Source organism: Dermochelys coriacea, chromosome 7, assembly GCF_009764565.3.
Source record: "Dermochelys coriacea isolate rDerCor1 chromosome 7, rDerCor1.pri.v4, whole genome shotgun sequence".
NCBI classification, from domain to species: domain Eukaryota; kingdom Metazoa; phylum Chordata; order Testudines; family Dermochelyidae; genus Dermochelys; species Dermochelys coriacea.
In genome coordinates, this window is record NC_050074.1 from 55002616 (window position 1) to 55030109 (window position 27494).

The 27494-nt window shown below is 47.1% G+C and overlaps 1 protein-coding gene across 4 annotated transcripts; it reads right to left on the bottom strand.

The window, feature by feature from the left end:
* Positions 1-187: 187 nt before the first annotated feature.
* On the bottom strand, positions 188-27002 carry LOC119858719 (broad substrate specificity ATP-binding cassette transporter ABCG2-like). Of its 4 annotated transcripts, none has more exons than XM_043518627.1 (18): positions 26386-27002; positions 24270-24466; positions 22499-22565; positions 21253-21540; positions 20890-20949; positions 17574-17688; positions 15790-15942; positions 14235-14392; positions 13560-13711; positions 11870-11995; positions 10509-10765; positions 9337-9419; positions 8773-8862; positions 6505-6629; positions 5642-5796; positions 4186-4275; positions 2790-2908; positions 188-1925 (listed from the first exon to the last, which is right to left on the bottom strand). In XM_043518627.1, exons 4-18 carry the CDS (start codon positions 21525-21527, stop codon positions 1778-1780), a joined length of 2106 nt encoding a protein of 701 aa, XP_043374562.1. In that variant the 5' UTR covers positions 21528-21540; positions 22499-22565; positions 24270-24466; positions 26386-27002; the 3' UTR covers positions 188-1777. The 4 variants fall into 4 exon arrangements, with proteins under 4 accessions (XP_043374562.1, XP_043374560.1, XP_043374561.1 ...); XM_043518625.1 differs by having other exon boundaries at positions 26257-26975; XM_043518626.1 differs by having other exon boundaries at positions 21253-21543; positions 22494-22565; positions 26257-26975.
* Between the last annotated feature and the right edge of the window lie 492 nt (positions 27003-27494).

Genomic DNA, 27494 nt, shown 5'->3' on the forward strand with positions numbered 1-27494 from the left:
TTATAACCATCACTAAGCAGGCTCTGCTGCCCTTTTTCTACCTGGCTCTTGAGACTTTGTTAATAAGTCTGTACAGGGCCTAGCACAATTACTGATGTCAGTTGGGGCCAGACACTAATAAAAATAGCTATGGATGTGTTAATTAATGGCCCTGTAATACCAAAAAGTGTCTTTTTCCAGCAAACACCACATTTAAAAATGTTTTAATAATTAGTTTAAAAACAAGAAGACTAATCACAAACAATTCTAAGTATCAGACAACATTGTTTAGTTATTTAAACAAACCTAGTAAACACCAACATTTGTACCAACAATTCAAAGCTGCTGAGGAAGTGAAAAGCCAGGAATTGTGATTTCAGATCTAGCAGGGGCCCTTCCTTATCTGATAGTGAAAAGCAGAAGAACGTATGTTTTGTGGTGAAAGCATGGCTAGTTCCCCATTGGGTTCAACTGTGATCTTGATAGGTGCTCTCTGCCTGCCACATATTATGACTTGCACATGCTTATCTCCAGGACACTAAGGGTTGTCTTTACTGCAGCACTAGCTCGAGCTGTAACTCCAGTGTTGCCTCTAACCTGAGTCAGGCTCACACACAAAAGTCTGTAGGTCAAGTGAAGTGGTGCTTTATACTCAAGCTAGCTTGGCCTGGGTTGAAGCTCCACTGCTGCGGGCATTGGAGCTAGTAATGCAGCTTCTCTGTGCTGCTAACCTAATCATGGTGTGCTGCTCAAGTGTTTGGCAGCATGTCTGCTCCCCTGGAGCCTAGGCTCACTTGAGAGGAGTTAACTTAAGCTAACGCTGCATGAAGATGCTCTGAGACTGCGGTTCCCTCTATAAAATAAACATTCACCAGCGTATCACACAGAGGTATCAGATTTTGTACTCTTTCTCTTTACTCAGAATAAGAAATAAATGCAGAATCTTCAGGGTTGCTATGGTAACCTTCGCTGTACATGACTTACTGGTTGCAGCCATTCACTGTATGTATAGAATTAGGCATAATATTTGTTTATTGTTGAAAAATTTCAATTCTGCAATGTTAAATTCCACAGCGCACTCTATGCCCCTGTGAGGTTGAGACCCACTGCTTGAGAAAGACCACACTAGTTGACCATGAGCCTGTTTGGGTTTGGTAGGTCCTACATAGCTGATCTTTCTTCTTTACATTGTGGTAGGAGAGCTGATTTTGGTATGGGGAAAGCTTCTGATGTTATGATGCTACTAGAGATAAAATCTGCACCATGCCCAGTTTGCAAAGCAAGGCAATTTAAAATGTTTTTAAACCTTGAAGCGCCTCATAGAACAGGCCTCTTTTGTGATCCAATAGGCACTAGTAAAAACCCGATACCAGAGCAGAAAAACAGTCATTATATACCCATGATAGGCAGAATAAAGGTGATTGCCAAAATGAAATCTGGTTCATAATTAATTTATATGTTTAAATATGTTTTCCTGAGATACTACAGACAGTGGCCACAGAATAATGAAGTTATATAAATTAGAGTACACCTTTACAGAAGTGTGTAAGAGAACATGATATTCTAACAATTCCTTACAAATAAAATAGCCAGCAATTCAACAATAGACAAAGTAAAAAATGTTACTCATATGATCACATAATAGATGTGCAAAATGTGGCCACTTGTCAAGTGCAAGAAACACTGGGCTTGAGCCAATGCCTACTGAATCTTTCATTGGTCTTCAGTGAGCATGGGCCTGACAAACTTTGCAATTTCAAGTCCGGAGGTAAATCACAGAGTAAAGTGATGGGTGAGGCTAGGTGAACTTCTTCATGAATCGAAGTTTCCCATAGGCTATCAGGAGGAAGATGGTAGCCATGCAGCCTAGAGCCACTATGTTTTCCCACATGGCCCAGTTGGTAGATGCAATCCCTTGGCTGCACAGATATGTTTCACCATAACACCTGCAGGGGGACATGAGACAGACATTAATAGTGACACTTAGCACATTCTGCTAGAGATCTCCAAGTGTTTTACGAAGGTGGCTACTGTTATTTCTCCCCAAACAGAGACACTGAGGTTTATCCAAAGTCACACAGTGGGTCAGTAGCAGAGCTGGGATACAACCCCAGGTCTTCTGACTCCCACTTTTTCTATCCTCTAGACCACTTTCCCTCCTTTATTGGCTTCAGAATACCAGCAATACCTAATGTGTCAGCACAGTGACCCTTTAACCGTCACATCTCACTGTATCCAGGGTTAAAACAGTTTAAGCTGCTACCATATCTTTTTATGCTCTGACTCATTTGGGTTGAAGTGTCCTAGCATGAGGTCATACAGCCTGTTCTTCTGCATCATGCCAGGGATGATTTCATTCTTCCTAAACCATCTGAGATGGGGACTTTTTAACCTCTCATGACAACTCCACAGCTTCCCTTTTGTTGTTGATATACCCCATTCTGGGAAAATGTTAGGATTTTTTAAAAAAATATTCTTTATAAAGATAACCCATGGCAGGCTACAAAACTAAATCTCAGATAGGCAAAGTCCGTTTGGACGTGTTGTTGTTCGTCCTTCCCAGGCTGGGGTTCCAAGCCCACAGCCTACAGTTCCCCCCTGAACTATGGTATATTTGCTAAAATTGCTCAGACTCAAGCCCCCTAAAATCTGCTGAGGTGGATGTCCTGCAATGCTTCCTTGAGAAAGCGGCTGATGAGCATCTACTTTCACAAGCAGTATATTGACCCCAAGCTAATGGCTTAGAAACTCCACCCTCAGAAAACTCATTCCCACTGAGGCCCAAGAACCGTTGTGAGCCAGAGACTTACATTTCTCCAAATTGTGTATCATTTGGGGAGCAATCAGCTGCATCCCCAGGGGATGCAGTAATATTCTGGGGCTTCTCACCACAGAAGTAAAGGTCTCTAAATTCATTGACTTGCAGGGCCTGTGGAGGAAAGCAGACATGATGTAGTAAAATATTGCAACATCATCCTGCTATGCTGAGTAAACATTCAGCTTTGGGTGAAAACATTCCCTAAGGGCTGCACCCTGATGAGGTGAGAAGTGCTGTGTGTCCCAATGACCTTGAGAATTATGCCAGTGGGAGATTTTAACTCCTGGTAGAGCCACCTAAGTTGGACAGGGACCAGTAGAATAACAATGTCTGATCCTTCTGGCTGGGGGTTGATCAATAGGTCAAAAACCTTTCCTCAGAGGGGAAAAAATGTTAAGTTACTGAAAAAAGCTAGGGAGCCGTTCTAACAAACAGCATGATAGACTGGGACAGCAGAGCGTTATTATTGCCCTAAGCGACACCTGATGATGCAGGAAGGATATTCAGTTTGGGGTGAAAAGCTATTGGGTGTCTCTCTTCCCTGTGACTAGTTACGCCTCGCAAACATGCAGAGTTTGCTTCTCAACTCGGCTTGCTAGTTCAAATCCAATTTAAGTAGGTAATGGCCAACTGGAACCACCAAGATTTTCAAGAGTGGCTAGTGATTCTGGGTACCTGATGTGAGATACCTCAAAGCGCTGGGCACCTGCCCTCTGAAAGTCAGGCCCCCTTCAGGTGTCTCACGTTAAGTACCCAAACTGAGGGGCCAAAGATCACTCATCACTTTTGAAAACCTTGGCTGTTGCCTTCTGAGAAGGTGTCTGAGGTTCTACGTGAACAGGGCTGGGTGTCCCAGCTTGGTTCCTAATGGAAGAAAAGATGGTGTGGTGACTAGGGCACTAGCACGGGATGGTACCACTGCCCTGCCTCCCATGGAAAATACATTAAAGATGGTGAGGTGCTCAGACACTGTGGTAATGGGTGCCATACAATCAACATAGATAGATGTCCACATCACATAAAGTGCCACCACACATTGGTCACTGTTCATGGCTTGATAGCAGAGATTGCCAGGACTACTGAACTGCCCCTTCACCCATAGAGACGGTCTCTCCAGGCTAGGGGCTAAGCCCATGGGTGGGTGGCAGGATAGGGTGATTTGTCCTGCTGCTGCCCAGCTGGTACCTATTTTGTGGCTCAGTAGAGGAGTTCATTCCCTAGAGCTTCCAACCCAACACCTTTCATGAGAATATATCAACTCATAAAATTAATTTAAAAAAAGAGTCCTAAGCAATTACTTTAAAAATAACTTTATTCACCTTAAAAACCTCTCCAGGAGGTGACACCCTGAGCACCTTATTAATTGCAGAATAAGGTTTTCTACTCACTGTGAGGCCATATCTGGGGATGCTGAAGTATTTGAGCCAGTTCAGCCATCCCATGACAGAAGGAAGGTTCACCAACAGGCCAGAAAAGAGCTGAAATGACAGAAAGAAAGAGGCTGTCATGCGTTCAAGCACTGACACAGATTCATACATTTTTAGGCCTTGGCAACACAAGAGTTGTGTCTCTAACTATTCCAGTACAGGTAAAGCAACACTGCTTCCTCTCGGGTGGATGCAGTTGTACTGGTATAAGTGTGCCTTATACTGGTTATTCCCCTTCCCATCTGGGAAAACGGCACCTGCATGCCAATCAAACTGCACCCACTCTTCAGGCTGTACCTGTAGAACTATAGGAGTTAAAAACCCATCACCCCCACCTTAAACTCTCACTCACTTGGTAGAACTCACCCAAGCCTTGAAGAAATGTATTCAAGGAAGAAACAAGTTAATGGCAAAAGCCAAAAGAAACCAGAGCAAAAGCATAAATGAGAGGGTGAACGTCCCCATTCCTCAGACTACGTGCAGCATTCAGCACAACAAAATACATCCCTTTACAGCTAATTTCAAGGTCTTTTCCCCATGACCTGGCATGATGCTGTTTGTCCAGGCTGCCTGCAGTGCAGGGAAAAGGGGTTTGTTTTTAAACTTCCTTGACTGAGGTTGTTAAAGAAATCATTTACTTCTATTTGAGACACAGAATTTTGGTGTAAGCAGGCTTGCCTTTGCAGGCTTTGGAGGAGTTGCACCCATTAATGCCACTGGTGAATATGGCCCCGGCAAGCAGTAATAGGAGCCTATTTCTCTCAGCCCAATCCTCGTCACGGAGCCATGAGCCTCGGCAGCTTTCTTTGCCAGAAGGAAGGCTATTGACTGTGTGCACTGGTAGGGCTATTTGATGGGCCAGGACTGGAATAGCAGGTGAAGTTGTGGGTCAGCAGAATTGCACTGGTATGGTGTGCTTGGGACTAGACAAGCAGGGAGCATTGCAGGTCAGGGTTAAGGTGCATTGTAGACCAGGACTGGAATAACTAAGGGTGCAGCAGCAGGTTAGGATGCGGTACACTGGCTGCAGGACAGGATGGGAATAGCTGAGGGTGCAGTAGGAGAGTGGTTCACAAGCAGAGCTATGTTGGGCCTGACAATGTGGGCAAGGGGTACTGCAGGTCAGTGCTGAGGCCCATGGGCATTTGGCAGCATGAGGTGGAAGCCTAGGACTGGAATAGCTGTGGGAGCTGCAAGGCAGAAGTAACATGCATTGGTAGAGTTGTATGTGTGATCTCGGACTGCAATGACAGGGGGTGCTGGAGGTCAGGACTGAGGTGCACTGTGTACGGGCAAGGGCTAAGACTGTCAGAGCTTCCCCACCCCTATTAATCCCTCACTTCCATTAGTGCTCAATCCATCCACATCTGCCTTCCATGCAACCCCCTCGCCCCCCAGCCACGCACACAATACTCACAAGCATGAAGACAAAGCAAACAGTGATAAGCAGATTGGCAATGGCTACTACATTCATCCCAGCGCTGATAGCCAGAGACATGGCCGTGGCTGTGTAGGACACTAGCGCCAGTGTCAGTATGAAGAAAAAGAACCGTCCTGCTACTACCTGATAGCCTGTCAAAACAGCAAGAGACAGACAGGTCCAGTGAATGGCTGGGTTACAAAACCTGGGCAGCTGCTCTTGGATCCATGTCCATGGTAGCAAGAAACTTGCTCGGGCGAGGAGCAACAGGGTTTAGAGCTGGCTGCAATGAAGCAGAAGCCAGATGGCCAAGAATTCAGGAGATGAAAACTTGAGAGATGTAGTTGAAAAAACTTGAAAACAGGTGATGAAAAGTTTAAGTCGGTAGCCAGCTTCACCCTGCATTCCTGCTGCTGACTGGCCTTTTTCCAGCTAGATTTCACCCCATAAATTGTTTCTGTATATCAGACTGCATTTAACAGCCTCCAAACACTCACACAGTTAAGTCTTCAGAGTAGCAGCCGTGTTAGTCTGTATTCGCAAAAAGAAAACGAGTACTCGTGGCACCTTAGAGACTAACAAATTTATTTGAGCATAAGCTTTCGTGAGCTACAGCTCACGAAAGCTTATGCTCAAATAAATTTGTTAGTCTCTAAGGTGCCACGAGTACTCGTTTTCTTTTTACAGTTCAGTCTGTGCAGGGACACTGGAGGCACTACCTTCCCTTTTTTAAAAAACCATTTGTGTGACTTAGCTATAGAAATTAAGCATGGATGACTCAGATTCAAGATATCAAAGGTGTTTCTGCAAGAACAAAGCATGGGAGGAGGGGCGGTTAAGTGAACGTATCAATTCTTTACCAATCATCCAGTAACTTATGCATGAAAAGAGAATGACTGGAACAGTTCTCATGGGCAAAAGGTCTCCAATTAACAAGGCAAAGAAGTATGCAGACACTCTGTAGTACCCACTGGTATACTGGTGGCTGTGAAGACAGGAACACAGATTATTGTACATGTTTAGAGGTTATCAATATGGATGAGAACTATATTGAGCAATATCTATCTGTTATTTATTAAAAAGACATCTGTAATGTCAGGATAACTGGGTTCTATTCTTAGCTCTGCCACTGACTCACTATCCAACCTTGGGCAAGTTGCTTACCTGCTCTGTGCCTCAGTTTCCCAATCCATAAAGTGGGGGGGGGGGACGATACTGATCTGCCCCTACAGGGCTGTCATAAGAGCTTCCTTATGCTCTGTAAAGGGTTTTGAGATCCCCGAGTGGAAGGCACTATAGCAGTCTGAAGCATTACTATGCTGAAAAAGCCTCCCACCCCCAAAGGGAATGGTCCTGAACATTGCACAGGTGGAAGGCCAAAGGCTGGTTCTCACTGGAAGAGGACTGATTTGAAAGTTTCCCTGGCTAACTCTGAAAATCTGTTTCCAAGCGGAAGTGGAAGGCTCAAAAATTGGGACTCAATTCTAGGCCACTGACTCAAATCTAGCCCAGGTTGTAACCACAAGTCATTTGCTGTTTGCTGGGCCAGGTGAAATGAGCTGGTCTCAGGTCAGTTACCAGGGCCAAGGTGCCCCGGTCACCACTAGCACTAACTGGAGCCTGTGCTGACAGTCTTTGTAGACAGGCCAAGCGATGATTAAGCTGTGGAGGCTGAACTCTGACAGGCCCTCATCCCTAGAGTGCTTTCTAGGGCACAGCGCTGGCAGAAATCAGCCTGAGGGAAGCTGGCAGTGCTGCTGCTGAGGCTGTAGTGGGGAGAGGCAGATGCATCCAGTCTCCAGGGGCTATCATGCCATCGCCCTATGGAGGCACTGCATATACTTTTAAGAGTTAGTTATGTGACAGCTGTCATCTTGTCAACACAGCGGGGATTGATTGAGCGACCTTCAGAGCTAAAAGTAGGAGTTACTACAGCTTGAGCCAAGGCGCTGCAGCTGAGGGCTGTAACAACTCATATCCTGTGTGGATAGGCACAGAGGGGAACCTGTAACGTACACTTTCCAGTGGGTTACAGTTGCATTTCAGAGAGAGATTCCTTTAGGGGCAGCTTTAAACCACATTTGCATTACTGCTGTGGTGCAAAGGGGACTTCACAGGGGCCAAGGATCTGACGCCCACTGATGTGGAAGCTATTCTTTGAGTCCTATTTCCTATCTATGTATGTGGGATCACTAGACTCACAGATCTGGGGTCCTTACAGGGTTGGGCCACAATGCTAAGCCATTATGGGCAGGAATGATGGATTCTGCCTAAAAGTGTGTGTGTGGGGGGGGAAAGGGCGCAAGGCCCAGCTCTCTCTTTCCCCCGGGGCCCTGTCCCCTGGCCAAGCTGGAAGCCAGAGCCTGGCTGGGGAGCCTGTGCTCCTCCGCCTGCCCAGAGTGGAGGGGCCCGAGAGCAGCTTCTGGCCCATGTCCAGGGAGGTGGAGGGTCCGTGGCTTCCCACAGCTGCGTGTGTGGCTCTTACTCTGATCCAGCTCCGGCTTCCAGCCTGGCTTGGGGGGCGGAGCCTCAGGGGCTGAAGAGCTGCAGCCTGGCTATTGTAAGAGCTGCTTGGGCAGTTGTGGGGGGCTGTGGACCATCCATTTGCCCTGGGAAGGGGGCCCAGAAGTGGGGACACAGGCCAGGAGCTGCTCTTGCCCCCCTCCCCCTCTGCAGGTGGAGGGTCTGTGACTCCCCATGACTGCTCTTACCTGGGCCACGCTCCAGCTCCTGGCCTGCCCAGGAAGCAGGGCCTCAGGGGGAAGAGCAGGGGCAGTGGGCCAGACCTGGTCAAAAAGTGGGAGGGCTTTGGGCCCCCCATCCTGGTGCCCCGATTATGGGTTGTCTTATCTCTACCTCTTGAGCACTCCTGTGCAGCTTCCCCAAATTCTGTCCCCCCAACTTAGCTGGGCCTCTGTGTTCCCTCTGTACCATCCCAGGTTCCTAAAACAGAGCAGGGTCCCCATTTCAGTGGCACGATCTTTGATAGCAACAGACGTTGCAGAGGAGAAGCAAAGCCTCAAAGTCGGGTCCTGGCAGGTGAAACTCATTTCAGGTAGTCTGTCAAAATTCCCACCTTCCGTCCTAAATTCTGATAAAGAAATTCTTGTGGGAAGGCTGCTACTTACACAAACAATTTCTTGTCCTTTATAAACAGCTCAATCGCTGATACACTGGAAAAGCACTGGTTTGTGGTTATAAAAAACAAGGATCCAACCCTGGAATACAAATCAAAAAACAGTTGAAGACAAAGGCACGGGCCAAAATCTCCAATACCAGAAACGTTATCCAGGATCATAGCAGCTAGAGACGCCAGAAGCCTATTATATCATCAAGGCATTCCCCTGCCAATACAGTACAGTTCCCTGACACAGGAGGTATCAGAGAGACAAGGTGAGTATGGCAATATATGTTATTGGACCAACATTGCATATAGGAGGTATCAGATACTTAACTGATACCATCTGTGGCTGTGCCTGTCTCTTCTTGTTTCCTTCATATTCCATGTGGGAATACTCCTGGGGCTGATGGCACAGCTGCTGTTTCAGGAACTACAGTAATGCCTGACCTCAGGCACCAAAAGCTAGGATGTCAAACCCTGTTCACCCCTCTTGGATCTGAATGTAGCCCAGGGACCTGATGCCTCCCTGCTGCTGAAATGTAGCAGAGATTGACCCTACTTCAAGCCTTACCGATTCTGAATGCCACTTTGCTCTAGTTTTACTCTGAAAAAGATGGCCCCCACAATCAGGGCTAGGATGATGGTCACTGCGATCTGGAGGTGCAAAGAAAAAGGAATTGTGCAAAGGGAAGAATAGGGAGGAGTCACCGGATAGAACACAAGTCATTAGAGCCACGTACAAGGCCCAAAATTCACATTTTTCTATGACGTTTTTGACCAGTGTTTGGGTACAAAGATACTGGGCCAAATTCCCATCAGTTACCCGCAGGACAAACATAAAAGTCTTGGCTACACCCCTCCCCAAAGAAACAGAATCACGTGCTCCAAAGTAACATTAACCCTAAATAGGGCAAACAATTAACAGCACACTCAAAATTCAAGGCAGTGACTATATCTGCAGTGGGATGGAGAACTGACCATTTCCCTGCCGCTGTCACTGTACTTGTACAAAACTAAGGCTTGGATCTTTAATGATGCCTAAGTAGGTTGAGTGCCCATGGTCTATGAAGGGTGCCTAGTTCCCTTAGGTTCCTGGAAAATTCCAGCCCTATTTTGACAGGTGCTTTATGAATATCGATAGACATAATGGGATTTGAAGTCCTCTGCTTCAAGATCACCGATTGGACTCCAGTCCTGGTCATCAGGGAACAAAAGTCATTCAGTGGCCCATATGAAATTCCATTTCTAAATGGACATGTGGCCTAGAGATGTCTACGGGGTCACAGGAGTGTACTGAGAAGAACTCAGCCCACTGTCTCCCTGTGCTGAATCCTGCTTGCTGCTCATTTGTTTAGGGTTAAATAGTGCTTTTAATTACAGCCTGTCGTTCAGGGCTGTGTAATCTGTATGGAGCAAAGACATTGTGCTTGGGAGACACCCCAAGGAGTCCCAGTTCCTCCCCTATTTCTGCCTTGCTCCAGAGGCACTGTCATTGACTGCTGGCATTTACCAGCCATTCAGCTCAGCCAGCCAGCCAGGGGGTCTGCTGCGATGTTTACTAAAGACCTGGAGTTTCACATAGGTCACCAGCCAGCCATCAGGCAGTCACGATTTCTTGCCCCTGCTGACGAGGGCTGGATTCAAACAAGTGATCTAGCGGGGACAGCGATACCACAGCAAGGAGCCTGATATGACCACTGCAGAGTGAGACTGGAGTGGTCCTGCTCAGCAGCAGTGTCTCACCTGTGCCACGGACGCCTGGGGGTTTCTGATGAGGTTTTTGATGGCACGCTTGGACACCCAGTAGAGCTGGGTGAAGAAGCCATTTGCATATGTGACCTCATTCATGCGCCTTGACTTCCCTTGCTCATTCTGCTGGCTGAGCTCCACTTTCTTCAGCTCTTCCCTCATGTCCCGATATTGGCCGGAGTTCAGGTATTGCTGGTGCAGAGTTTCCACTACGCTCCTGTCTTCATTCTGCTCTTCATCACCGATTACCCCTAGAGTAAAGGGCCCAAGACACAACTCAGCATGACTGGTCCAGTCTCCCATCTTAAACCCAGCACCATTGGCTCAGTGGGATCTCACTAATGCAGCCCCTGATCATGAGGAACCTGTGAAATCTTTAGCTGACCAGGATTTGGAATCAATGTGGGAGCTTCCCATTGGGTTTGCTCCAGGTTTCTTATTCATGGAGCCCACTAAAGAGACTGCTGGTTAGCATTGCAGACCAGGGCCCAGGTCTTCAAAGGGATTTAGGTTCCTAACTCTCAATGTAATGAATCAGTAGGTGTTAGGAGCCTAAATCCTTTTGAGGATGTGGGCCCAAGTGACAGCACTCTAGCTACCCAACTGCTTTAAAGGTGGCTGGCACCTTCTTCAATGGGTGGAGGAGCGCAAATGTGCGCCCTCTACAGAGAAATTCTGTACAACAGGGTCTTCGCTGTCTGGCCATACTACAGACCTGTTGTACTACACAGTGCTGCACACTGCATATGCATACACAGCTACAGAAAAAGACAGTGTTTGATCATAAATCAACACTGGCTGGTTTGTGTATGTTGCTTCCTTGGAGGACAAGCTCTGTTCTCTAGTGGTTAGAGCATAGGATTAGGAATCAGGATGTCTGGGTCCTGCTCCCAGCTATCTGGCTGTCTCAGAGTTTTACATTGCTGCCCACCACCATACTATCTGAGCACCTGCCACATAAAACCAACAACAATTACCAACATCCCTAATGAATTTCAGGGAGTCTGTGGCACTGCTCCCTTTTCAGGGTCAGAACTCTGCTTGGGCTTGAGTTTTAGTTTGTCTCTGCTACCAGTTATCTGGGTGACCATAGGCAAGTCACTTCCCACAATTCCATGCCTCAATTTTTTCCCATTGTAAAAGAGGGTTGACAGCACAAAGGCACCTTCTCAAAGCACTTTGAGAGCCTGAAGGCTCCTGCTGAAAGGTGCTATATGTGAGGGCAAAGTACGAGTAGGAAAATACAACAAAATGCCTATTCACTAGGAGAAAACAACAAAACAAAAATCTACCCTTACTGCCTGTAACTTCCCCTGCAATCTGGCCAAGGCCTGCTGTCTCATTCACTGGCTCACCTCCTCCAGTCCCTCTGTTGTCCAGGCTACTCTGATCACCTCTGCTTGCAGTCACAGCGGTGGAGTCACCGTTTATCACGTCGAGGAAGAAGTCAGCAGGGTTGTTGAAGGGCTCGCATTGAAACCCTGTAATGATAGCAAGCAGAACACATTCATGTTTTAGACAGAACACTGCTTGGTAATGACCAATTATAAGAACACTCCACCCTCCCCCGGCCTCTTTCACACAAGCCTATTGGGGTGCTTTGGAAGCACTGACTAACCATAACACCGCTGCTGGGAGGGAGGATTACCCCTTGTTTTACAGGTGGGGAAACTGAGGCATATCCGTAGGTTAAGTCCACAATTTTGACAAGTCTGCATTGATTTTGGGTGCTTAACTAGAGCCACCTTGGGACTAACTATACGTGCAGCTCCCTCTGCCTTGAACTGAGCTGTGGGTACTCGGTCTTTCTGAAAACCAAGCTCAAGGTATCTTCTATTGGGCATCCAATGCTCTGCAGGGCTAGACTGTCACGGTGCCTACTTGGCCCATGGAGTAATAAGGCCCTTCCATGTCGCCTCTGCTCTGCTGGGGACTCTGGCCACAGGTCGGGAGAGCAGGGCTGCTTGGCCAGAGATGCCTGTGGCAAGTGAGTGGGTGGGTGAGAAGGGAACTGAGGGGCTGAGGAGACACAACAACACTGGTCACCCATCCCCCGCCACTCACTGGCCAGAGGGGAGTAAGTTGTGCACCCACACAATGAAGTGCCTTCCTGAGCACGGGGGGAGGAAGAGTGACAGGGCAGAATGTAAGGTTACAGCACAGTGAGAGAGAGAGGAATTGAACCCAGGAGTCCACACAACACTCTCCATTATCCACAAAAGGAGGGTTCCCACTGTGTAAGCACTACCCTGCTAACACAGGTGTAGGTGTAACACCGACAGACCCCGGTCATCGGCGGGTGGGTATTGAACCTGGGACCTCTGGAGCTAAATGCATGAGCCTCTACCGCGTGAGCTAAAAGCCACATGGCCCTTAGATAAGGTTGTAGCGCAGACTCATTAATCTCTCTCTCTCTCCACGTGATCTTGGTGCCAGTAGATGGGACAGAACACCACACCCAGGAGGTGTGTGGGTTACATAGGCACCAACCACAGTGCTTTTCACCCTTTGTAAGAAATACCCTCTTGAGCATGATCTTCCCTGTCAGTCGCCCCACCTTCTCAGCAGCCTTCAAACCTGCAGACCCTGCACCCAGATCCCCAGTGGTCCACAGACCTCAGCATGAGACCCACTGAGATAACCCTGCCCGGGATGCACATAGCCACCTAACTGTCGTGACCTGTCATTTGTTTACTGAACTTCTAAGTGTCTGGGAGCCTGCTGTTGGCCATCATTTTGCGAGGCAGATTGGATACAATGAGCCCAGAAGGGGGGGATATACACTGAGCTCTCATGGAGACCTTTTGTTCTTTTTTGCTTTTCTTAATCTACATAAAACTCATTCAGACTGGAAACATGGAGCTGCTTTTTGTGTCTAGAAAATGCAGCAATGGGCTAAACGTAGCTGGAGCTGATCCATTGCTATTAACGATCAGGCACTAAGCACTTAAAATAATTTGTAACCTTATCTCTTGCCGTGTTTTGAGAAGTAAGCACTTGAATATAATAGGGATTAGCATTATTGCATTTGCACTGCAGACTTACCGATAGAACTAAAATATTTCAGGGCTTGCTTAGCTGGACCATGATACAGCACCTTTCCCAAAGCCAACAACGTCAGGCTGTCAAAGAGCTTGAAAATGGAATAGCGGGGCTGGTGGATGGAGAAAATGATGGTCCGACCTCTTCTCGAAAGCCTAGGATAGGAGCAAAGAGTACAAATCTCAACTGTGCCCATTGTTTGCCAGAAGCTGGGAATGGGCAACAGGGGATGGATCACTTGATGATTACCTGCTCTGTTCATTCCCTCTGAAGCAATCTGGCATTGGCTACTGTTGGACGACAGGATACTAGGCTAGATGGACCTTTGGTCTGACCCAATATGACCGTTCTTATATACATTTTATGTCCATTTCACTCTGAAAAAGTGACTAGACCATGAGGACTGAGCTCTCAAATCCTCCCCGCTCCAGAGTGACCTCTCCGGGACAGAGCTGGGGTGCACTGGTTGCAGTGGGAAGCTGGCAGTGGGACTGTCCATACTGGGGCTGTTCTTCAGGGCTCTGAGCTGAAGCCCAGCGAAGTCAATGGGCTTTGGATCAGGCCCCGAGAAAGAGACTACCAAACCAGCCTCTTTCACCAGCACTAAGACCAGGAAGCCATTGGTTTAGATGAGCACAGAAGCATTGGTGTTAGATAATAAACCCCTGAAGCTCCTACCTTTTTAGGAGGATGAGCACAGCGTTGGCTGTGCTAGCATCCAGGCCAGTGGTGGGTTCGTCCAGGAACAGGACCGGGGGCTCCGTGATGAGCTCCATGCCGATGTTGGTTCTCTTCCGCTCCCCGCCTGACACCCCTCGGATCAGTTCTGTTCCTACCTACAGCAAAGAGTTTTGTGTTTGGTACCTGGCTTCGCTGTGGGGCACCAGAGTTGCCATGGCAAGCAGCAGAGGTGAAAGTAAGCCAGTATGGTCTGGTACGGTATAGCAAGAGCCGGTATACCGCCAACCGTACCGGCTTCCCCAGGCTGATGATTTAAAGGGCCTGGGGCTCCCAGCAGTGGCTGGAGCCCCGGGCCCTTTAAATTGCCACCGAAGCCCTGCTACTGGAGCCCTGGAGTAGTGGCAGCAGCTGGGAGCCCCTGGGGCTCCGTTGGCAATTTAAAGGGCCCAGGGCTCTGCTGCGGTAGCAGCAGCTGGGAGCCCCAGGTCCTTTAAATCACCGCTGGAGCCACGGGCTGCCGCTGCTACACCAGTGCTCTGGCAGCGGGGCTCAGGTGGCAATTTAAAGGGCCTGGGGATTTAAAGGCCCCGCCTCTTCTGGTTAAGGCTCCACCCTCCTGCTCAGGACTCTGGCATACCGGTAAGTCCTTTAAGTTACTCTCACCCCTGGCAAGCAGTCCCATTAACAACCAGGGGACTAGCCATGTCTGCAAGCGCTAGGCCAAGTCGTGCTTGCTGGATCCTGTCCTCAGGGGACACCATAGGGGCAGTGTGGAGATCGTACACAAGAGCAAATATTTCAAACACAAGTTGTGCTGCTGGCTAAAGGCAGCCTGATTTTCAGAGATTCTGAGCACCGGCAGCTCCCAGGGAACCAGAGGTGGGGCAAGGATGGATTCACCCCATTGTGGGATGGGCCCCATAGCCTTTTCCACTGTGCGGTTGAGTGCTCAGCTACCACAGCGATGGGCATGGCATAAGGGCCTGAGTAGACTCTGAGGGACAATGACGACATCTCAGCTGAGATTGCCATCTTGGGCCCTTCTGATCCCTCATGAGTTTTAGCATCATGGCCCCGACTTTCTCACATCGTACCGCAAAGCCAGGAAGTGGCTGGCAAAGGAGAGAGCCCTGTGAACTCTAGGCAGAGTTCTTCCCCTGTTCCTACATAGCACATGCACACTGGACATGGTCCAAGCTGCCCCACCTCCTGGAGCTCAACAAAACCTAAAACTGCCTTCAGGGCTCAGCTGTTCCTACTGTCTTCCCTGCAGGATCCCTCCTACCCTAGTTTTCTCAGCCTTAGAGAGAGAGACAAACTCTTTTATATCCCTGGCTTGGAGCTAATGGGATGCAGCTGAACCAACATCAGAGTGAGTCAGCAAAAGTAACTCTACATCTCTGTACTGGGTGTAGCCCCTGAGCTCAGGGCAGCTCAGCAGAATAGCCCTGCATTCCTACCATGGTACAGTGCCCATCCCCACTATATGGGCGAGAAGTTAGGATTCTGAAGCAGGTTCTCCCCCTGCCCCCTCCTCCCCGCAGGTACTCACCTTAGCATCAGCTACTTTGCTGAGCCCCAGCTCAGTAATTATCTGGATGACCCGCTCTTCCTTTTCTTTAAAGCTGATGGAGCTGGGGAGGCGCAGGGCCGCAGAGAAGAGTAGATTCTCCCTCACCGTCAGTGTGCCCATAACCACATCATCCTGAAAACAATGCAAATTCACTGCTGAAAATCCAAGGACATCTCAGCTCAGTCCCAGGCACCTTGTTATTTGCCTTTCCGTCGCAGCGAGCGACCCCAGCTGGGATCAGGGCCCATTGTGCCAGGAGCTGTACGTACACACAGTGAGGGTCAGCCATTGCCCCAGACAGCTTGCAATCTAAATAGACAAGGCCCACAAAGGGCTACAGAGATGGGGAAGTGACTCACACAGCAGGTCAGTAAACAGAACCCAGATCTCTTGTCCCCTAGCCCGATGTGCTATCCACTAGGCAACACTGCTTCCCACAAAGGCTGCTGTAGTGCTGGAAACGCAGGCTATGCAGCTTTGCACTGGGAGGTCATTTGTCATGTAAGTCACTGTGGGCCTGACTCCCAGAGGTGCTGAGCACTGAGAACTCCAGCTGAAGTTGCAAGTACTCAGTCTCCATAGGTTGAAAAGCAGCCACTCGGAGGAGCTAAGGCCCCCAATACGAGACTGAGCCGGCTATACACTTTTAACACCTATTTGCTCCACCTGCAAGTCATACTCAACCCCACAAAGCACCAAAACTGTGGGTGGAATCCTGGCACCGATGACATAAATGGGGGGTTTGCCACTGACTTCAGTGAGACCAGGATTTCACCCTGTGCTTCCATCCGACATTCTTCTGTAGCACCTGGTCAGGAAGTACCACCTCCAGTGCTCTCAAACGCAACTATTCAACACAGTCCTGGGCACTTCGATCAGATTAAACCTGTCAAATGTGCAAATATCTGTGCAGCTTCATAGCATTGAAATTACTATTTAAGGCTTGCAAGCCAGACCTTCAGCTGATGAAATCAGCAGAGATCCATAGACAATACTTGGGTACATTAGCCAAAGTGCTGACTCTGTGGATAATTAATATGGTAATTTTCCCCATATGCAGGTCATTTTGCATTTTGCTTTGGTTGCTTTATAGATAGCTGGTGGTTGGAAACTGGAAAACAAGGATTGTTAAACTGGGAATTCTTATGGGAAAAATCAAAATCCTTCACACTTTCTAAGAGCTACGGGGGAATGTTTGGATCCTGGGACTTGACATCAGCTGGAGGATTGAAATCCAACATGAATTGAACCTCTGTTTTCAGTCAGAGGTCCTGACAGTTCCCCGACTCAGCTGCTGCTTTAGTTGCCAAGTTCAGGTATGTTCTCTTTGCGTCTCCCAGCTACCTGAATTCTAGGCTGTCATTGCTACTCTGGAATGAGCTGAGTCCACCATTTCAATCTTGTTCCATGATTCAACTGGTACTTCCTGCCTGTAACGTGGTAGGAGTGAGGCTGACCAGAGCCTGAACAAAATCCTTAGAGCTCTTGTTGCTTCCCAGCCTTAGCAAGGACTAGATACAGTAAAACATCTGATGACAACCACCTACCTGCATCTGAAGGACCCTGCTTGAGATGTCTCTGCCTGTGGGCCACCACCTTGGTTAAAGAACCATGTGACCACATAGGAGTCTGGATGCCACTTTTCCATTCTCATGCAACCCCCTTTACAAAGACTTCACACCTTGACAGTTCTTGATGACCAATATCTCTGCTCCTCAGCTTCTCCCAGCCAGGAGGCAGAGAGAACAGAAACAGACACTGACCTGCACGACATATCCTGAGATACACTTGAAATTTGGAGGTTGTGGGAAGCCATCTACGAGCACTTGCCCAGACAGGCCAGCAGGGTCCTTTCTAGCAGCCAGCACATCTAGGAGACTAAAGACAAGCAACAGTCCTTAGGTTCCTCCATAACTACTCTTATTTTCATTGGGTAACTGCCATGATCAGGGATAATTACTAAGGCTTTGCATTTCTGTTGGGCCTGCACTGTAATTTTCTCAGAGTATGCTGTGAACTGACTGATCTCAGCTACAGGCAGTGCAAGAGGCACTAGGTTCAGGCCTCAACTGCACTGGGATTTTAGCCATTGGTACAAACTCTTACTGTAGGTGCAATTCACAGGTGCACATCATGTTGCACTCGTGTAAATAGTGCCTACAGCTAGGAGGTTGTCTTGGAGCAACCACAATACTGGTAGAGCTGGGTGGTAGTTTGCAGCCAAAACGTTTTTCTGGTGAAAAATGCAAAGATTTGATGACAGCAAAATTTTTCAGGAATTCCTGTTGATTTCACTGCACTGTGTGTAAAAAAAACCCCAAACCACAAAAATATTTTGAAAGTCTAACCATTTCATTTCAACATTTTCAGAGTGAAACGGTTCCATTTTTTAAATTCCAAATAACTTGTCCTTTTGAACTTTTCCTCTTATTTTTTTAAAAATTGAAAACAATAAAAAAAATGCTCGAAACTGAAAAACAAATTTTAGATGTGGGTCAAACATGATATTCTGTTGGACCTGAAACCAATATTTTTTGACTTTCTGATTCACCAAAAATGTCAAACATTTTCTGTTCAGCCAAAACCAATATTTTTTGGAATGACAAGTCAACTGAGAATTCTGTTATTCACCCCACTCTAACCAGTGGCTCTAATCCCAGTGGAGACAAGGAATGAGTCTTTCTGCTAACAGCCAAACTCAAGCTAATTTTTTATAACTCAGAAATGTGCCAAGGGTGCTATCCATTGTAAATGAGTAGTAACTAATATATATATATATATATATATATACACATACACACACACACACACACACACACAGAGGTGAATAAAACACTATTACCAAAAAAGAACTCTTAGGTTTGGTCTACACTTAGAATTTAAATTGGTATAGGTATGTTGGTGAATAGCAACAAAACTGCTAGTATAGATGCAGATGTATACAGAAAAGTACTTCTATCAATGTAGCTAACAATGTTCCTACTTCGGAGGAAAACTTGTTCTGTTGGTGTCTGCTGTATCTACGTTGACATGCCTATGCTGACGTAGGCTCTGTAATGCAGACATAGCCTTGTGCAGATAGGATTTTGTCCTATCCTGGATGAATACAAATGGATGCTTTTTTTTGAAAAAAATTAGATATCAAATATTATTTAAATCAGATTGTTTTGGTTTTATTTAAATTGTAATAAGTATTTTTTAAATATACATCTGTTTCAATGAAATCTGAATTTAATGCGAAATATGTTAATCTCTTATAATATGTTAATAATATGTTAATGGCTTATAATCTCATAAAGCATTTAAATACTACATAAATATTCTGTTGTGTGTGTTTAATTAAATTCCAGTTGCAGCTTGACACAAACCATTAGCAAAACATTATCTAATAAATAAGCAAGATATAATTCACCTTTTTCTAACGTATTAAAATGTACAATTAATAAGAATCTGAAAATATTCTGCTATATAATTGCTTAAATAAATGTATATAGTTGTAGTGTACCCAAAAAGATGCACCAAATCTAGCATAAAAGCTCTCTTTATTTGTAAATCAACACATTTTAATAGCTATTTCAACAAATAAAAAGGCACCTTTCTTTAGAAAATAACTGAAGTACAAATGTTCAACAAAGGTTGAAAATTGCTGATTTAAATCGAAGCTTGCCATGTGGTGATTTAAATCATTATTTCAATCATGGATTTAACTGGCCTTGATTTAAATCACTCCACCCTGCTGGGAGGGGTTCAACGAAGGCTGTAAGAGACCATCTCACCCCCACTCTGATCTTCCTGGGTGATGACCCTGCTCTAGGCCTTGCATTGCAATGATCTTCCATGAGCTAATTTGCCCATCACTGTCACTCTTACATTGGCCACCGGGGTGGTGAGAGCGTGGCGATGCAAGACTCTTTTCCTCCCACACAAGAGCAAGTCAACAGATCCAACTTTTAAATGTAAGTAGCCTACTTTATACTTTTCTAGCATCTTTCACCCAGGGATCTCCAATCACTTTACAAACATTGCTGCAGCCCCTCTACACCCCTGTGAGACTGGAAAGTATTATCATCCCCCATTGTACAGATGGGGAGAACAAGGGATATCATTTGCTCTAGGTTATGGAGCAAATCAGTGACAGAACCATGAACAGAACCCTGGGGTCAGACTCTGCTCCTTCCCAGAGCTGGGAATGGAATCCCAGAGTCCTGCCTCTTCTCTAAGGACTAGACCAGTGTTTCCCAAACTAGGGAAGCTGCTTGTTCAGGGAAAGCCCCTGGCGGGCTGGGCCGGTTTGTTTACCTGCTGTGTCCGCAGGTTCGGCCGATTGCTGCTCGCACTGGCCGCGGTTCGCTGTGCCTGGCCAATGGGGGCTGCGGGAAGCGGCGGCCAGTACATCCCTCGGCCCGCGCCACTTCCCGCAGCCCCCATTGGCCGGGCACAGCGAATTGTGGCCAGTGGGAGCTGCGATCGGCCGAACCTGCGGACACGGCAGGTAAACAAACCGGCCAGGCCCGCCTGGGGCTTTCCCTACACAAGCGGCGTCCCAAGTTTGGGAAACACTGGACTAGACCATGGGTTCTCAACCTGGGGGTTGTATCCTGACAGAAAACAGGGAGTCACAATCGCCGTGGTAAACAGGAGACTAGATGGTAGGAGGTCCAGAGTGGCTGCAGTATGGAAATGGTTGAGAACCCCTGCGTGAAATTACGCTCTCAGTTGAAGCCCATGCAATGTGCATACACCGGCCATGAATAAATTTGGGCTGGAAATTAGCAGATGATTTCTAACTATCGGAGGGGCGAGATTCTGGAACACCCTTTGAACTGGAGTAGCGGGGCAAACAACCTAATTAGTTTTAAAACAGAGCTTGATAAATTCATGGCTGGGATGATATGACATGGCTGCCTATGACAGCAGGAGACTTGGCAGCAGGTCCCTTCCAGACCTATGTTCCTAAACCACGATGGTGCCTTTCCAGGGCCTTAGATTTTTCCAGCTATTCTCATCCAGCCTGCAGTGAGTTGAGTTTCCACCTAGAACTGTTCATTCTCCATTGGAGGAAACCAAAGAAAGACTCACGAGGATTTGCCGCTCCCTGTTGGTCCCAGGATAGCATTCAAACCCGGCTTCATAATGCCACTGGAAAAGAAGGGAAACAGTTACTTCCAAATGGGGATCTGCCTCCATGGAGCCCCTGGCAGAACCGGGGCCTGACTTTGGGTCCAAACACATTCCATGGGGTGGGAAGTTTTAGAAAAATTGTGAATAAAAAAGTGAAACATCCTCCCTCACGCCAATTTGAAAGCAGTAACCATGTTCCCTTCCTTGATCCTAGTCCCCAGTGGCATAAAGGAGGCTTCTGCTGGAGATGATGCCTCTCCCCTCTAACAAATTTCACTCTTCTCCTTTCTCCAAAAGAGATTTTGGGATGCATGAACTTACCACACATTGTGCAGAATCTTCTTCTCCACTGTTGTCCGTTTGCAGAGGAGCCCATGGGACTGTTTGATGGTGTACTGGATGTCGTGGAAGCTCATGACAGAACCCCTAGGGCACTGAAGGGATTCTCGTGTTGGGATAGAACGCAGGAAATTGCCTGCTCCTTCTTCCTCCCCGATGGATAGGATGCTGTGGTTGGCTGTGCCTGACCTCATGTCTTTGTTACAGAGGCTGACCTCCACTAGAGGAAGGTCACCAGGGTGCTCCACAGCTCCCATCTGTTGGAATTGACTGGGTGGAAAACACTAGAAAAAGGGAAGAAAATAAAAGTTTTTTGTAAGAAGAAAAACAATTTTGAATCTTTAAAAAAAACAACCAAAAAACCACCCCAGCTCTGAAGCTCAGATCCAGACTTCACTATCATCCAGAACACCACACATGGCAAGTTTGAAGAACCAGACCTGTATGTGTTTGGGAAGCTTAGATTAGCAAGAGGAGTGTCTGAGTGAGGTGGAAAGCCACAGGTAGGGATTTGGGATGAGTGTGACGGCTGCCATCCTGGTCTACAACAGGGGACTGAAACAGCTAAAAACCCGCACTGCTACAGCTAGAAAGCACTGTCGCTGGGCCTGTGACAATTCAGACCCTTGTGGATTGGCATGGAGGTGACAAGTAGCAAAGCACACACTCACCAGTAGGTTACAAATTAAGCCACCTTATACTTGTGAAACTTCGAATAGGGCAGATCAGTCACTCAGGGCTTGTCTACACACACAAGAGGTATCAATATAACTATACTGGTACAGTTAAAGTAACAACACCCCCCCATGCATATGCCAGTATATCACTAAACAGGTACTTTATAGCAATACAGCTCTTCCCATCAAGGAAGGGGAATAAGCTATATAATAAATAAACCCTTCAGATCAGCTTTATCAGCTAAGTGAGGAGCAGGAAGATTTTTTCAAGTGGCAGATAGGTGTCTTGGACAATTTCCTTTGAGAGTAATATACCATGATGCAGTGGGGGCTCTATTGAGGTTTGGGGCAAATGTTACATACCCTTGCAGGAAGCTGATCACAAGGGACTGACCAGCCAGCCAATTTACCCACCAAGTGTCCCGCACTAGCCCCTGGGCTGAGGCTTGGTTTAGGGCAGTTGATGGGTGAGCTGCAAGGGAGCTTGGCTTTCCAAGAATGCGTAGAAATCCCTCAACGCTCTGCCCGTATTTCTCATCCCCAGGGCTCACCCCGCAGTCCCTGTAAGCCGAAGGGGAGAGGTGACTGAGGGAAGGAGAAACTGGCTTCAAAGGCAACCTGCAAAGGAATTAAGAGATGGTTGGACTTGTGCCCTGCTTGTGTTTCTTTGTGATGGATAAAGAAGGCCTGAAAGGCTGGTGTGAGGGTTTTGTTTAAGTAATGTAAAAATTCTGCTTTGTTTTGTTTTTTTCTCTTAGAAACATCACTAATGTGGAGCCTGGTCTCTTCCATTGAACTGATCCGGTGAAAGGGGAAGAGTTGCTTGCCACATTCGCAATACAGAGCTTATCTGTCCTGAAGACCATATAAGAATTGGAGAACCAGCGTGACGTCACCAGAGTCCTGAGTTCACAGCCATTCAGGTGGTTGAGCTCTTTGCAAGTTTCACCTTTCCTCTGAATTTCCTGGAGCATGAATGATTGTTTGATAACAAAGGATTATGACCCTTATGTTACCAATAAGTTCTCTTGAGCTAGCTTCACCTTAACACACACAAGCTAAAACACTACAGGGACAAAGCTACAGTGCTGCTATACAGCGCTTCAGTGGAGACACTTACTACAGCGACTGCAGGGATTCGCCTGTCTCTGCACCAAACCACTTTCCCGAGGGGTGGTGGTGGGGCTGACGGAAGATCTAATGCTGTCTACTTGGGGTTTAAGGGCAGCTTAGTTACATCTGGCAGGGATGTGGATTTTTCACACCCTCAAGCAAAGTAGCTGGGTTGATCTAATTTTCTAGCATAGACCAGCATGGTTGCACCAAAACCATGAATTTTAAAATCGATTTAGTTAAATAGGTGCAACTCCATGTACGGACACTTCAATTGATTTAAACCAGGCTTAGATCAGTTACAAGAGCAAGCTAACCAGTTTTAAACCAATATAAAGTGTCCACACAGGGGTTTGCCTTGGTTTAACTCAATTTGTAAATTCAACCAGGACGTGTACATGTGTGTGTACACAACCAAAAGTCTTTATTCCAGGGTACATTTTTCAGGTTTGGCATTCTGGCATGGACTAGTGAATGATGAAGAGCTGGGAATAGGGGAGGGGAGACGTCTGAGATAAGCCAGAGGCAGTGGGGAGGGGTTCCCTTTGGGGAAAACTCAGATAGGACCATTAATGTTCTTTCACACAAAGCCCTAGAATCAACCAGAAAGAAAAGAGTCAGGAGCCCAGCTACAACCCCAGATCTCATAATTTAAATGATCAGGGGTCGAGCTCCTTGTTCGTTTCAAGCAATATCTGAATGTCCCACGCATTAAGACAAAGGAAATAACAAAGAGCCACCCTTTTCCCTCAAAGTACAGTGAAACAAGATGCAAAAGTGACTCTGTCTGTGCTGCTCCCAAAGGTCTCAGTGGGACCTGGATTTCCACATTAACCACAAGCTAAGGAACTGTGTTTCCATCAGCTGTTTTAAATGTACAAACAAACTACACTGGACAAAATGCTAGTCTGTCCTTGTTAAATACCATTCAGGAGCACCCGCTGCTACCAAAGAAATGTCTGAAAAAGAATAATTTCAGATGAACAGATAAATCAATCTGTATTTTCACTTATTGTACCTATTTACTGGGTGCTCATCAACGCTCTCTTGGTTTTCCTTCAGTTAACATTTTTAAACACTGAAATGAATCGCTCTATAAAATAGCCATATTCTCCTCAAAGCTGAGCTGCAGAGAATGGCAAATCTTTGCAATCCATACACTCTCCCCATGCCCCAGACCCATGAGCAAAACCCCGAAGGAATCATTACCTCTGTGTTCCCTAGATCTCAGCTTTGCTTCCTCTCAGCTGCTGTATCCGGAGGTCTTCCAACAGTGAGCGTGCGGAGTGTGATTCTCGACTCTGTGGCTTGCAGTTCAGTTCAAGTTAGTCACATAAACTGTTCTGCTTGCATGCCAGCTGCTGGGAGTGTCGAATTACTGCTCTCATGCAATCCACCACAGGTCACTGGAGAAAAAGTTGCCTGTAGCCAGCCAAGCCCAGTGGCACGTGCCTTCTGCTTTGGGGACATCAGATCAGGACCCTGAAGTCTCTCTGGAGTGACACCAGTACCTCTGGGAGCAGGTGGAGCTGGGACTCCACCACCCATGCTTTAACAAACTATCCCTGCAGATTTGGCCAAACTCCCTTGGCCTAGCCTTTGGGAGACCTCGGCACCAACCTGACATTTACCAGCACACTGCCAGTTTAACACGTGTTCGCCAGCAACACAGAGCAGCAACTGCCATTGCATCTATACTCAAACCTCCTAGAGCGATTGCCCTCAGGGTTCACATCTGGTCCACATCTGGTTCAAAGCAGGCACAGCTCTAAGCCACAGGGAGCCCCTATTCACTTCCAAATGCAGGTTGGAGGGCAGCCACACATCCCCCATCAAGGAGATGACAGGGTCTTGAAGGGGACACACCAGCCTCTGCACTGAGGGGGGAACAGGAGGGGCTGTCTACCCCTTGATGGACCTCACTCCGGGTGCTGCTCGTGGTACACCTGAAGCCATGATACCTCTGGGTGTGGTCGTGTCACATCTTGTTCGCTGAGCAGGGTTGGATTGTTTGGGACTTAGCTGGGAGGTGTACAAGGAACACATCGGCTCACCAGGCTACGCTGCAGAATTGTTGGTGGTGATTCAATAGGTGGTGCTCCCCGCCCCGCGCTGGCACTGTGCTACAGGGCACCATGCTGCAGGATAGCTCAGTAGAGGAAAAGAGGGTCTTTGCTCTGGGTCAGTCAGTGCCCTGCATGGCGTTAGACTGCAGAGTTCTTTTCACCTGAGATATGAAACTGAGGTTCTGGCTGGCTGGGGCTCCTCAGCATTTCGCATCACCCTTTGCAAGACTAAAGGTGTTAGCTCATGTCCTGGCTACATTTCAACCCCAAATTACTTTCGTCCCTGAATTCCACTTCAGAGTAAATATGGTATTCTTGACTCCTTATCCTATTAAACAGTTGCCATGCTCTACCCCAGAGGTGGCTGCATTTCTGAGGTGGATGAAGTGAGCCCTGTATGTAGACTGGAGAGCAGTTCAAGACTGTAATGTATTTTGGGATGAATGATGCTATAGAAACAATCACTATTACGAGAGGGACCAGGAGATGGGCGGGGGGGATTTCTGTGTCTGTGGCATGTAGCTCCTGTCTCTGGACTTCGCTAGATCATAGAAGATTAGGGTTGGAAGAGACCTCAGGAGGTCAGCTAGTTCAACCTCCTGCTCAAAGCAGGTGCTAACCTTTGCTTCCAGGCATGACTTTTGTCTCCCTCTCAGAAGCGGCTTCAGAAAAGCAGCTCTGTTTTGTATTCAGAAGGCACTGACCTTTCGCAGGGGTGTGAGAGTGGTGCCCATGTACTCCCCAGGAAGAACTTCTCTGTCTCTGCTAGGAGTTCAGTAATTTCCACTGTCTCCTGCACATTGCTCAGTTAGTTCAAAACACCGAGGCCACATCTACACTAGGAGCTTTTGCCAGCATAGCTGTGCCAGTACAATACACCAGCAAAGCACTGCTAGCGTCAGCACAGCTTCTACTGGTGTAGTTTATTCCACCATCCAGAAAAACACAAGCTACACCATAAAAGCACAGCTCTGCCTGCATAACTGTGTCTACGCTAGGGACTTTTGCCAGCACAGCTGTGTCAGTCAGGGAATCACACGTCTGATTGACAGAGCTAGGCCAGCAGAAGTCTGTAGTGTACACTTGCTCTCTCTCTTGCATGCTCACTTTATGTCCCAAAGGAAACTCACCGGTTACCTCCTTCACCGTTTCCTCTTGAGTGCCTGGGCTGTTTGTCTATGGACAAGACCCTGCAGCAGGGCATTCCCTGCTTTCTGTCCCTGACACGCCCTCCCTCTGCTCAGCTCAGCACCACTCACTTTTTGGGAAGTGCTGGCTCCCTGCAGCTGCCTATGTCCTGGCACTGGTGGGAGTACTTGCATCCACTTTACATCACTACAGCTGCCTCTAATTGGCTTTCTGTGTAGGAGTTTATGCTGCTAGAAGCTGACAGACTGAATGTAGGCCAAAGTCTTTTAAAGCTCCAATTTATGTTTGGCTGTTTATGCAAGTGTTTTTACTTGTTACACTTCAACCAGCTTGGAGAAGTCAGGAAAGCAGACTAGTCAGTTTCACCTGGGTTTATGGTCAGTTTCTGTCTCACATCCTTCATTATTAGGCTGCTGGATTGTCTGAGTTTCAAACACTGCAGAGAAAAACTATGCCTTTATAAATAAATGGTTTCCATAGGCTGTTTGCTCTCCTGATTTCAGGTAAGGATTTCTATTGTGATTGGTAAATGTACATTTCCCCCTAAATTATCTAGGTTTATCTACCAACTACCCCTAGCTTTGATTTTATTGTCCCTCAGCAACTCCAAAGCAAATGCACTCAGTTTACAAGTACAAAGATGCTTTTTCTAAGCCCCAGCCCTGCAAACTCAGCCTGGGCTCTGAGAGACAAGCTAGGGAGTCTTTCTACCTTTCCCATCATCACTGATGATAAAGCTTCTGTGGCCCAGATTATATCTGCCATGCCTTGGCTGTCACTGGGCTTCCACAAGTGTATCCAATTACATAAACCATTCTGTTGTTGCATAAGAAGAAACAGACTCCAGTTCCCCCTGCTTAGCAGTGTTGACTCTGCAAATGCAAAGCAGTAAAGACCTATTTTCCATCTTCCTGAGATCAGCAGCTCTGACACTGATACTCAGCAATTCTGCTGCCGGAGTGTAAGGGTGGCATTTTCACAGTCACGTTTCAGAGCAGAACCGCATTTAAACTTTACTCTTTGTTCTCTTTGTGACTTGACTTCCTCTTTCTCCTAAAATCTGAAGTTTATTGTCCCAGTGCTTCCTTTATATGCATGTCTCTTTGAGGGCATTGCAAACCTAAGCATTATTTGGTCCTTACCCCATAGTTAAATCCTGTGCCCCCTTATGTAACTTGCAAGAGACTAAGGTAGATGTGTGTGTGTGTGTGTGCACACA

What these genes read in the sequence shown, in the direction of transcription:
- LOC119858719 (XM_043518627.1), bottom strand. Translation starts at nt 21,527, where the DNA reads ATGGGAGCTGTGGAGCACCCTGGTGACCTTCCTCTAGTGGAGGTCAGC. An exon ending in ACAGGGAGCGGCAAATCCTC is followed by an intron (nt 17,689 to 20,889) that starts GTGAGTCTTTCT and finishes GCTTGTCTTTAG; the next exon opens with TCTCCTAGATGTGCTGGCTG. An exon ending in GCAAAGTAGCTGATGCTAAG is followed by an intron (nt 14,393 to 15,789) that starts GTGAGTACCTGC and finishes TCTTTGCTGTAG; the next exon opens with GTAGGAACAGAACTGATCCG.